A 12,632-nucleotide genomic window follows, 5' to 3' on the forward strand; every position below is an offset into this window, starting at 1 on the left:
AGAGGGAGGGAGGGAGGGAGGGGGGGGAGGGGTTTTATTAAAGAATTATATCACGTAAACCTGTTTTAGGAAACATGCGCCTCAGGTATGCGAGGCGTAAGTTTCGAATTTTATCATTAAGACACACCCCTGAGAACCTTAACCAACCACTTTGAGTTGAGTCACGTATACCCATTTTAAACACTGTCAAGCATCAAACAAGCAGAGTGCAAAGAACATCCATGTGTGGGAATGGGACAGTCAATGTCATCACTATAGACACTGTCAGTAATTTGCATCACGATACTCCACTAAATGAGTTTCATGTATAATAGATACTTATTAGTGTACTCTAATCATAGCGTGTGTCAGCAAACCTATTTCTCAAATAACAAAATCCAATTCCTATAACTTAGAAACTTAAATTGAACCCTGGACAACAGCAAGGAAAAATGAAGAATGTAAACCACCCACATCAAGAATGCAAAGGAGGATCCATCTTGGCCTACTGCAACATGAAGCATTAAAATCAGACAGACGTTTAAAGCCTAAAGAGACCTAATGGAATTCTTTCTATAAAACTTGAAGGTAAAGGTAATCGTCTAAATCAATGTTGATACAGAAGGACATACATTGTGTAGGCAAGAGCATGAAATCGAAGCAAAGCTTCGACAAGACTTCATGTTCAACAAATTGTTGAATTTTGCTAAATAATTAAATTGCTATTTTGCTGCTCGTGAATGTAAATTCTCTTTTCTTCATTGTAATTGGATTTACATTTTTCCTGAAAGGAAGTATATTTTACTCAAGGAGAGTAAAACCAGCAGATATTTTGCTCAAAACTGAACAGAACAGAACAGAACCTTAATGAAAGCAAAGAATAAGGCAGCAATTTAAAATTCAAAGGGAACTATATTATTACAAGCGAAGACCGTATATGATACTGATAATGAATTAAAAGACCAATGACACAATGATGGACTTTAAACAAGAGCGCATAAATCGGAAAGTAAGGACTACAACTTGATTTGTATGAATTAGTCTGACCTCACATGACATGTAATGAAGTCAGAGACCAACTTGGTATGGTTTAAATCGTCCAACCGGGTGCCCTCTGATTTTGCTTGCCAACTGCAGCCTCATAACTTCCCATAAGACCAGAAGAATCATCTTCTGATATTCCACCATCTAACCTCATTGGCGATGTGCCTGCTGAAAGTTGCATATCACCACTGCTGCCCTGATTCCATTTGCCATTGGTGTCAGGCCCCATGATCCCATGATAATCAGCAGTTGTCATGCCTACATAACCTCCAACTCCACCATTTAAGTAGCCAGGATGAAATGGAGCATTTACATAAGGCACCAGACCTCGCCTAAGACCAACAATCCCAGGGCCATTCCAAGGACTCCTTGGTGCAGCGCCGAAACCAACTCCACCATATCCACCCATCGGATATCCTCCAAATGCTCCATAGGGGTAACTGGCAACTGGTCGAGGTCCATAACCCGTGTAAAGATTATACATAGGATTATATGTTGGGTATCCCCCACTGTACCTACCAATAATTGATCCTCTTCCTTCACCATTCCTCATATTATGATTATTAGCATGATTCCTACCACTGTTAGTCGCCGCATCTTTCGGCACGGCCCTCTTAACCTCCACAGACTTGTTATTCAACTCATGAAAGTTATTCTGCATCACACTCTCTACAGCTTCCTCTGAATCAAACGTGATAAACCCAAAACCCCTTGGCCTATGAGTCGTACTGTCATACATTACAACGACATCCGTAATTCTACCAAACTTTTCAAAATACCCCCTGAATTCTTCCTCGGTTACGCTAGCAGATAAACCCCCTACAAAAATCTTCTTAGACCTAAATTGAGTGTTATTCCCACCAGCATTACTACTACTTTTCCTACCAAAACCTCTACTATGTTGTTCTTGGTTAGAATTGTGGTAATGTTGATGTTGTTCACCTCTTGGTACAGCTTTTTTCACTTCCACCTATTAAATTGATAAAAAAAAAACAGTAAAGAACCCAAGAACTGAATAAAGTTTGTAACTTTGAAGTAAAACATGAATTTAATAAATGGGATTTGAGGACTAACCGTTCTTGAACATATAACATGATTTTCTTCAAGTGCTTGATCAACTACAGATGGATCTGCAAAGACAACAAACCCAAAACCTCTTGGCCTTGATGTAACCCTATCTCTCATGATCACAGTGTCTATTACTTCACCATACTTGCTGAAATGATCTCTCAAGGTTTCTTCTTTTGTTTCAAAAGAAATTCCACCAACAAATAACTTCCCTTGATCACTGTCCATCTTCATAAACCCCCTACAAACTCAATTCAAGAAAAGAGTGCCCAATCTAACTATCAGTAAAACTAGAAGAAGAACTCTGTTAAACCCACCCAGAACCCTTCTTCATCCTTAAAAAGAGAGCAAGTAAACAAAGTAACAAACAAAAACAAGTTGTTTTTGTTATGAGTTGCAAAAGTACTTTTTCAAATTGACGGCTGGGATCTAGCAAATATTCTTTATTCCAACTTTAATAGCCGTCAGATGAAGTTCTCCTAGGTTTGAGGGATTTTAATAATATTTAATTAACGTGATGTGTTAACTAGATATCTGTACGGACCAATGAGTGAGGAGTTCTGTTTGTTTTTGGAGTCTAGTGTTTTGAGGAAAGTGGGAGACTACTAGTAGGGTTTTTCTTTCCCTTTTCAAAGCCGTACGTACAGTAGACCCTTTGGATTTTTTTACTATTCTATTTTTTTCTTTTTTAGGTTTTCGTCCTACTTATTAGTATTTAGGTTTTAGTTTTAAAATTATCGATTATTAAGTTTTAGTCCTACTTTTATTTATTGGATTGACTGCCGATCAAATTATTTTTTAATAATATATTTTTAATTTTTTTCAAATTACCTTTGAGTGATTTTATATTGGATTGTTGGAATACCACCTGTCTGGTCCCAAAGGAATGGACAAAATGATCTCCACCGCATCAAGTGAAGTAATACTAACCAACGACGGTGTGACAATATTAAATAAAATGGAAGTCCTCCAACCCACAGCGAAAATGCTTGTCGAATTATCTAAATCTCAAGATATCGAAGTCTTCCACTACAGTTGTTGGTATAGCTGGTGCTTCACTTAAATCTTGTTTAGTTTTATTAAACAATGGGATTCATCCAATGGTTATTTCTGACGCATTACTTAAAGCTAGTTTAAAAGCTGTTGATATTTTAACTGCTATGGCTTTACCTGTTTGTGTTTCATATAGATAAAAAGTCTATTAGAGGTATAATTTATTATTACAGTTCGGTGGAACCATTCTACTTTGCTAAGGAATAGAGGGTGCTAATCATTCTACTAAAATTTCAATAAACATTCACGGGTAGGTCAGCCACAACTACTTGAACATTTTTTTTTTCTTTTTTTTTTCTTTTTTTTTTCTTTTCGGTTATATTCTTCAGTATGTCGTGGGTTCCTCTTGTCTACTTCAAATACATATGAATGTTTGCACATACACATGATGAGGTCTAAGAACGACATGAGCTAGAAGGTCAGAAATTGCAAACTATTTTCAAGCTTAGATGGTTTGTTGAAACAACAGTCCGATCCTTGCTCATTGTAAGATGAAGAAGCACCAGTACTTGTTGACCCAAAAGAAGTTAAAACAAGAAGTTGGGGATCAGGGTGTGTAAGTTGCACAACTGGAAGGATCAAAACAAAATCAGCCTTGCAATGGTAGATCCAAATCTAGAGGAGTCGAATTCTTCTACCATTATCGGCGAACACTGATCTCTATAGTAAAAGATTATTAAAGAATTGTTAAGCTTTATTTTGATTATGAAAGAAGATCTGTTAAGGTTTATTTTGAAAATAATGAGACCAGTCCAATATTAAATTTGGTGGTACTCTTACTTTGCAGTTTATTCCTCCTTTTTTTCTCCCCGATTTCCGAGAGAATGCGTTTTCCTTTCCCGGCAAATGGATAAAAGCTTTCTCAGCTTCCAAAATGTGGGCATGTTCCCCAAATGCATCAATGCTGGCAGAATAGCACTCTGAACTCATCTTTCCCTTACGATGATATCTTTCAAACCAAGACAACGACTTCTGGAGCATCCCAGCTTCAATGTACTATACATTCTAGTTAAAGCAGAATGCATATACTCGTCATTCTTGAGATAAGGTCTTCAGCTTCACCAACCATATGCCTAATAGAAAAAGCAAATAAAAGGGTACGGTAACTCACATAGTTTGGTTGGAGGCCATTTTCTTTCCTCTTTGAAAAGTAGCTCCCAAAATGAGTTATATTGTGATGCTTTGCATGTAGAGAAATTAGAATGTTGTACGTTCTCGTGTCAGGAAGACATCGAAGTTCTTCTATCTTATTTATCAATGAATCAACCTCTTTGAACTTCCCATTGTTCCCACATACGTGAATTATTGTATTGAAAGTTACGATGGTGGGGACAATTCATTCTCGTAGCATTAAGTGAAAAATGTATATCGATGCATCTTGGAGTTGGCCAGCCTTCCCATACATATCCATTAAGGTATTATAAGTGTAAGAGCTGAAAGTTAGCAAAGGTTCAAACTTGGTATTATTAGTATCAACAATTTTGCCTATACCGTTAGCCATGTTCTTTGATCCATTGTCATTTATACTCTATCGTACTTGTCTTTTAACAACAACAATATAAATTTATGGTACAGAGGTTTTTTATATGCTAAATCTAGTAAAGAATTTCCTAAGATCCCATTGTGTACCATGTATGGAAGAAAATAATAGAATAAATCAGCTAAGCACATGTGCAAGTACTAATATCAACATGGATAGAATGGCGTTCATTAGATCATACAAAGCTCTAAATAGCATGTTAAAATCAAGGTCAGAGTGCAATAAATTACAGATAACTACTATTTAATTTCCTTCCTTGCTAGGTGTTTTCCTTACATGGGCATGTCGACAATTGCTCTTCAAGTTGCATGAGAATGTAAGAGTTACCAAATGGTCTGACTCTACCAAGAACTACTTTCTTCTGAAGTTGTAGATCAATAGCTCTGGCCTTGACATGAGCTGTATCAAGAACTTATACATGAAGGTATACCTGGCATACCCTTGTGGTACCTCCATCATGTGAGTCCAGGAATGAATTGTCTCCACATCCAGGGTGCACTATCAGTTCCATCTCTGCAAGCATCTATGAACTCCTTTGCATCTCCTTCAGAGATTGTATACTTCCAAAGTCTACTGCTATTTTGTAGCCAACAATTCTGCCTATGCGGAGGTACAGGACTTCATCTCATGGAGGCGATATCTTTGGCCCTTATTTCAAATTTGGTTCCACACGAAGAGTTATTGTCCATTTTTAAGAGAAAGCCTTCTGCTAATGCTCAGAAAGTTCAGAATAGATTCATGAGAACTTAAATTTTTTTTAAACTTCTAGAACCGACCGGTCACCGGAGAAACTAATGTTCTTAAGATCACAGATACTTGAGGCTTGCAAAACAAACCGGGAAGTAGGAACATTTACAAAAATCTTTGTGTCCCCTTTTCAAAACCGTGATGACTCAATTTTCAATATCCTCAACGATTTAAAAGTGAAAAGGCAATGGGGAAATATGTAAGGATGCTTACGGCGGTTGTGCCCCGAGACAGGCTTGCAAGTAATTTCCGACCTCAATTCTTCTCGGTACTTTTCTAGGAACACCCAAATTAAATAATAATTAACAAAACAACACTAATGTATGAGGGGGGGGCACGATAAGTCCACAATGAGCTTGAGAGGTCAATTTCTCCAGTTTTAAAAGCCGGTCAACTTAATTTTTCTTCTAAATCCTACTCCATCCTTCTCTAGAAAGGCACCATAATTCTCACAAGGGATATATATAAATATAAATATATATACAATTTAACTCAAATATATATATTTGCTACTAACTTTTTCTTCATTATTTGAACTCGATACAAAATGATCATGTTAAAAGTAAGGGAAACATCGATGAACTAATCTCAAAGTAATCAGAGTGAAGGAGAAACATGGAAATTCTTGGCGGTAATGCCACATCATAGACCAGTTTTCATGTAGAAACAATGTACGAACACTTATCTATGATAGAGTAACAATAACAGTCACGAAAACAAAGACTCCTTCGCAAGACACCAAATTTACTCATGATGCCGTGTCTAGCATCGCATGTTGTCTGCATAATTGAATCAACAAAATTATATGAGTGACTACTCCACAAAAAAAATTCTATAACTAACATAACAGGCTGTATCCGTAGAAATAGAGCACAATGACGCAACAAAGCTCACATTTCCCTCATGTGTTGCAACAAAACTTGATGCCTATTGCGAGCGAGAGTATTTGTTTCATCTGCCAATCTAGCTTTTTGCATTTTTATATAGACCTATGTTGGCATCAGATCACGTGACCCTAGATATCTATATTTGTGACTATTACCTGCAAACACAATGTGTCTGACAATAGAGCCAATTCGTTGTATCCTTGCTGCAAATGAAGTGGTTGCTCTACACGAACCCAACGCCTAACCGCATCCTTCATATACGATAAGGCATGTTAGTGTGCAACAAAGCCAGCTACCTAGTGAATGTCAAGATCATGTAACAAATGAGATGCAGGGACACATAACCTATACTAAAGTGAATCCTTTTCAATTTTAAGGTAACCTAAGTTTCTGCAGAAGTAGGTCCTTTTTCATATGTGACTTTCTAACTTCAACACTAATTATGATTTTTTTATTGTTGGGGAAAATATGACTTACCTCTCCCTTCATAATTTTCTGATTGCATCTCCTGCAAGTAGCACCAGGAGCATGTGAAACCTCGATACCACCTACATTAGCAGCAACAATGGTAATATTTGAGGAAGAGACACCACCCTCTATATACTTCCTTATCATTTCCTGATCTTCCCATCGAAGTGAGTATATGCCTTCAACATCATCAAGTCTGAGATTATAATACAGGGCAATGCAAAGTCAATTACATAAAGGACAATCAGCATGAAATCCCATTTATTCATTTTATTTTTAAATAGAGATTCCTACTTAATTGGAAATCACTGTAAATTATACTTACGATTTGATCTGGTTTGCTGTCCTCAATATGCCCACATCAGCATCAAAATAGAGATATAACTCAATGTTTTTTTTTACAGAACTCATGATTTAACACGTCGAATGCATGTCCCTTGAAAGAATAAAGACCAGTGCTGTGAAAATGATGTGATCATTAAGAAAACATGACGAATCAATCTTTAATGAAAAATATAAAATAGAAAAATGGTCGGAGTTGAAGGAAAAAGTTTACTACATGCACTGGCCCATCAAACTTTGAGGACTGAAGCATTTTACCAAAACGTAGTAACTCTTTAGTAATGCAAAATTCTAACCTGCTAAATGGAGAAACAATGTACTCAAACCAAGTTGAAGAGTACCAATTCATAGAATAAATAAATAAATAAATAAATAAAACCCCATAAGTTTCACAACAATTGGCAAACACAATAACTTTTTCTTCACATATAGTGCCTGGACATCACAAAGAAATAAAAATAATCTATTGAAAAAAGTGCTTATTCTTATAATTTGTCTGTAGGTTGGTATTAGGCCATGCCATGGATCCCTCACATTTGATTTCTTAAATTCAGAGAGGGGAATCTAAGTTCCAATTATGAGCATATGAGAAGCCAATAATATGAAACTTTTATATTGACTGAGTTTATGAGCACAACTCTCTCTCTCTCACACATATTGACTGTACTTATGAGACAAATGTCTCCTCTCACAAGTTGGCTACAGACAAATTATTAAGTTGACCTTCTTGCTGGGTTTGGTCGGAACTTCGATCGTAAGAGAAAATGCTACACATTAAGAACTTACATACACTGATCATTCCCCAATGTCCCTCTCTCTAAGCCTCTTAATGCCCTGGTACCTTCCAAGCATTAGCAAAGTACCCATGGGACTTGTACTCAAAAGATCACTCAATGCAGAGGCGTCCACAACTCTTAATCCTTCAACTCCAAACACCTTATAGTTCTTATTTTTTGTCCAGAAAACACTTCATCCATCCATGACCATGTAAATTGATCCTGAACAGAGTCCAACTCAACATTATGTTCTTGTTTTTGTCCTGAAATGATTTCATCCATCCTGTCGCAGTACTTTGTTCCTAGAACAGAGTCCATAGACCGAGCAATCTTCTTCATTTTTCTGGGATCTGTACTATTCAGCTCTAACTTCCCTTTAGAACTTGGATAGGCATTGCTCCTGCAGACAACACCACATCGCCCTCGGATTCTGAATTAGATGCTGGATTCAAGTTTACCTCATAGGATTAAATTCGATTCTTTATATATATGCTAGGAAGACTCGATGCACGCAAATGGGTGTTTCTCCGCAGCGAGCCCCCATTCCTTTGCTTATTATTTCTTCCATCTTGTTCTCTTTACTCTCTTAAATTCTTTCATTTATGAGTTGTTGTTTAAGGTTCTTAGAAAGAACCTAACATTATTCCGGGAAAAATAGTATGTTGCACACGTGAACTCTCTTAAATTCTTTCATTTATGAGTTGTTGTTTAAGGTTCTTAGAAAGAACCTAACATTATTCCGGGAAAAATAGTATGTTGCACACGTGAAACTGTGACTTTACAAAAAGTACCACCTAATATTCCGGGAAAAAAAAGGCTAAAAGGCTAGTAAGATGCTGAAGCAAAATATAATTTATTTCAATCCATAACAATTTGTTTTTTAAAAAATATAATTAACCAAACTAAACGACAATGGAATCGTGGCGGAGATTGAGGTTTGGGCATCCCCTATAAAAATGCCGTGATTTCCAGCAGGTAACACCTCATAAGAGTCTTCACCAACAATGCTAAATGTCTTACAAACATTTACATTGAATTCTACTGAAGAAGTTTGTCCACTCTTTATAAAAACCCTTTGGAATGCAGCAACTTTCTTGATTGGTACTCCAGGTATATAAGATGGAGGTGATGTATACAAAATCAACACATGCGCCCCATCTGTATTACCTGAATTCTTCACATCGACAACAATCTTCACCATCTCCTGGCATTTCGAGTCTCCCACTAGGATTGCTGGGCACTTCGGAACAGTTCCATTTAAGGACCCCACTTGTCTGCATCTCATCGATAGCTGTCGTTCAAGTGAAATAAACTTGGGAGTCACTGAAATGCTAGTGTAATTGAATGTGGTGTAGCTCAATCCATGGCCAAAAGGAAAGACGGTGTTTCCGTTGTAGAACTTATATGTTCGTCCAGGATAACCCTTTGCAGTATCTGGTCTGAGTTGCATTGAAGTCATGGGGAGCTTGGTTATGTATTCTTGCGGAAACCAAGTGAGTGGAAGTCGGCCAGCTAAAAGAACGATGAGACAATACATATCAGGTGGTCAGAACCTGGCAAGTTAGTTATGAAATAGTCTAAAAATTAAACAACAAAGATTTCCTTTCTCACCGGGGTTATATTTTCCATACAAGACATCAGCTATAGCACGACCACCTTCTGCACCTGGATAACCAGCCCATACAATAGCAGAGGCACGCTGAAGTTTCGGGTTGTTCAACAATGCTGTAATGTCAATCCCTCCAGCAGAGAAAATTACCACAACAGTAGGAATGTTTTTCTGTACATTTGCGTCTGCGAAATCTTCTATTAGTTTCTGTTGATATCCAGGTAAGTTGAGGTCAGTCCTATCTAAACCCTCAGCCTCAATTGATAAGTCAAGTCCCACAAACAAAACTGTCACATTTGTATCCCTAGTAGCGTCTATTGCTGCCTTAATTCCAGCGTCACTTTTACATTTCACATCAGTGCATCCAGGTGCATATTTTACGTCAGCATAGCTTCCAAGACCAGCAAGTGGTGTCACATACCGGCAAGTAACACCACTCTTTACTGAAAATACCACAACGTTTACATGATTATAGTTAGATATATCACAACGTTTACATGATTATAGTTAGATATATACTATAGCGCAACATATATGAAAATATAAGTACCCCTTACAAAAAAAAAAAAAAAAAAAAAATACTTACAGGCATAATTCCCAATCATGGCTTTTGTTGCATTAGCATGAGGTCCAACTACGCCCACAATAAACGTTTTTTGATCACGAGGAGGGGGACGAAGTGGCAAAGTGTTGTTTTCATTCTTGAGTAACACAATGCCTTGTCTAGCTGCCTCTGTTGCCAACTCTAAAGAGGCAGGTGAGCAGATATCATCTCTTCCTAAAGCACCATAATTACCAGGGCTACCATCAAACCAGCCAAGCCTCATCAAGACAACATAGAGATTCTTAAGGGCTTCGTCAAGCTTTGCTTCTTCTACCTTTCCATTCTGTACAGCTTCCACTCCGTATTTTGGAACATAGTCTCCACAGTCTAAATCAAGCCCTGAGTATGTGCAATATAGAGATATAACATAAATGTCTGTATTTATTTGCCTTAACCAAGAGTAAATATAAATGCTGGACTTTTTCTATTTAAAATTTTAGTGATGATCGAACGACTAACCAGCTTTAAGGGATTGTGCAACGGCAGAAACTGGTGTGTCATTAAGGTATTTGGAACCAGTTACCATCACTTCAACAGAATCGCAGTCAGCCACAATATACCTGCACAGATGTTTTTGATGAGTTATAAACAAGGCAAACTCTATAACTGTCTCCTATAGTTTTTGTATATTAATACACAAAAAAGTAGGGTAAAATAGTCGTATAAGTAAGAAGTAGACTACTTACCCATGAAGATCCCACAATCCCCTGATGGTCTCATTTAAGAGCTTGGGATCGGCACAAGCTGGAACGCCATTGACTCTGTTGTATGAACACATGAGACTGGCTACATCTCCTTCTTTCACGCACATCTCAAACGGATAGTGCAAAGTCTCGATCATATCCCTCTCTGCCACCTTCAATTAAATTATACACCAGCATGTAAATAACCGTTATAAAAAAAAAGTACCAATGGTACATTTATAACTACCTACAACAAGAAGAGCAAACAAAGCCTTGTGCACATGTCTATAGCACCTGAGCATCAAAGTGATATCTGTCGATTCCATTCCAATTGTCAACATCATATGCTCCATAGTGTTTGCAACAGGCTGCAACCTTGATGGGTCTTGAATTTGGATAAGTGGCATTCACCTCGTAGCCAACTACATCTTGCAGGCCTCTTACATAATTAACCGCATAACGACCGACCACAAAGGGGTCTTCGCCAGGGGTTTCTGTAGCTCTTCCCCACCTTGGATCCCTGACTACATTAATGGTTGGACTCCAAAATGTCAATCCTGATAATCCCACGTTGTTCAATGCTCGGGCCTCATTTGATACAGCCTGATCAACACTAATTTTTAATCAACAAATATATAAAGTGTAGTACGCTGTTAGAGCAAGTTGCGATAATCATAAGATGCATAAGAAGGAGAATGTGATAGTTAGTTGCATACCACGCCAATTGCTTTCCATAGACTCTCGTTGAAGGAAGCTGCAGTAAGAATAACTGGGGGAAAACTCGTTGCTGCACGAGTAATATTATCAAAATGAGTGCCAGGGCCAACATCTGAGACTCCATGCAGAGCTTCGGACCACCACTCGTACGCTGGAAGATTAAGGCGTTCCACCCCTGGGGCTTTGTTTCCAAGCTGGGCAACCTTCTCCGTCAGTGTCATTCGATCCACCAAATCTTTGGCGCGTTGTCGGAAAGGTAGATTGTTATCACAGAATGCCAATAGTTTCATATCCATGCCCAACTCTCTAAAGTCATCTGCATCACATACTATGGTGCGTCTAATATTGTCGCCTTCAACATAAATGAACATCATACTCAAAAGCAAAATAAACGAAACTAAAATCTGGAAAGTAGCCATATTGGATTATAGAAAACCAATTAAGTGTCTGGAATGAAAGTCAGTTGTATTCCAAACCAAATTATTTGTTTGTTTTGAGTGGAGTTTTGGAGCCCTTTTATAATGATACGTATGTAAGGGTATGTATCATTTAATTAAATAAGATTAGTGTTCAAATTGTTTTTATCCTTTATAAGATTTGATGTGATAAATAAAAGGAGAGATAAAACATACTAAAAGATAAAATTGTTTTCATCCTTTATAATGGTTTTTTCTTTATCTTTATATATCTTTATCTTTATATCTTATTTTATATATATCTTATATGAAAACCTGATTTACTCGATTAGTCCCCGTATTACCACCGGCTTTAGACCAAACTTTTAAATCCCAGGTTACCCGAAAGTTTCACCCCTAAATGTTCGGGTAGTACTCTGTAAATACACATTCGTGGTATTCCTATATTATTATTGTTTTGGTGTACTTAAGATTACCATTCTTAAATGTATCTTAGCCAATAACTAAACGCTATATATGAGATTAAGAGGCCGTTCGTAATTTCTATCAGTTCCTTCCCCAACTTCTTAACTTGAACAAATTACTGTGCTATTCTAATATATTGGTTGAACAAATTACTTTTTGGGTATTAATTTTGTTGTGCTTTGAATTCGTTCTCATAAAGATTTGGCTTTCTTATTAACAGAGAACAAGAAATAA

General features: G+C 37.2%; 1 protein-coding gene, 1 long non-coding RNA gene and 1 pseudogene across 3 annotated transcripts; all 3 read right to left on the reverse strand.

The window, feature by feature from the left end:
• Positions 1 to 847: 847 nt before the first annotated feature.
• On the reverse strand, positions 848 to 2,688 carry LOC147520983 (heterogeneous nuclear ribonucleoprotein 1-like; annotated as a pseudogene). The gene is made up of 2 exons (XR_015212940.1): positions 2,098 to 2,688; positions 848 to 1,993 (listed from the first exon to the last, which is right to left on the reverse strand). The product of XR_015212940.1 is annotated as a heterogeneous nuclear ribonucleoprotein 1-like (transcript).
• Positions 2,689 to 6,038: 3,350 nt separating this feature from the next.
• LOC147520984 (uncharacterized) lies at positions 6,039 to 7,142 on the reverse strand. The gene is made up of 3 exons (XR_015214471.1): positions 7,112 to 7,142; positions 6,796 to 6,982; positions 6,039 to 6,210 (listed from the first exon to the last, which is right to left on the reverse strand). It is a non-coding gene; the product is annotated as an uncharacterized LOC147520984 (long non-coding RNA).
• A 900-nt stretch (positions 7,143 to 8,042) lies between these two features.
• On the reverse strand, positions 8,043 to 12,078 carry LOC147520985 (putative beta-D-xylosidase 2). The gene is made up of 8 exons (XM_086594356.1): positions 11,517 to 12,078; positions 11,095 to 11,403; positions 10,804 to 10,973; positions 10,577 to 10,677; positions 10,100 to 10,456; positions 9,516 to 9,986; positions 8,816 to 9,416; positions 8,043 to 8,304 (listed from the first exon to the last, which is right to left on the reverse strand). Exons 1-8 carry the CDS (start codon positions 11,934 to 11,936, stop codon positions 8,043 to 8,045), a joined length of 2,691 nt encoding a protein of 896 aa, XP_086450482.1. The 5' UTR covers positions 11,937 to 12,078.
• Between the last annotated feature and the right edge of the window lie 554 nt (positions 12,079 to 12,632).

Source organism: Coptis chinensis, chromosome 2 (assembly GCF_015680905.1).
Source record: "Coptis chinensis isolate HL-2020 chromosome 2, ASM1568090v1, whole genome shotgun sequence".
Taxonomy (NCBI): domain Eukaryota; kingdom Viridiplantae; phylum Streptophyta; class Magnoliopsida; order Ranunculales; family Ranunculaceae; genus Coptis; species Coptis chinensis.

Coding starts and splice junctions, on each gene's coding strand:
- LOC147520985 (XM_086594356.1), bottom strand. CDS start 11,936: ATGGCTACTTTCCAGATTTTAGTTTCGTTTATTTTGCTTTTGAGTATG. Junction 10,457..10,576: donor TGCACAATCCCTTAAAGCTG/GTTAGTCGTTCG, acceptor GCACATACTCAG/GGCTTGATTTAGACTGTGGA. Junction 9,987..10,099: donor CATGATTGGGAATTATGCCT/GTAAGTATTTTT, acceptor ATATATCTAACT/ATAATCATGTAAACGTTGTG.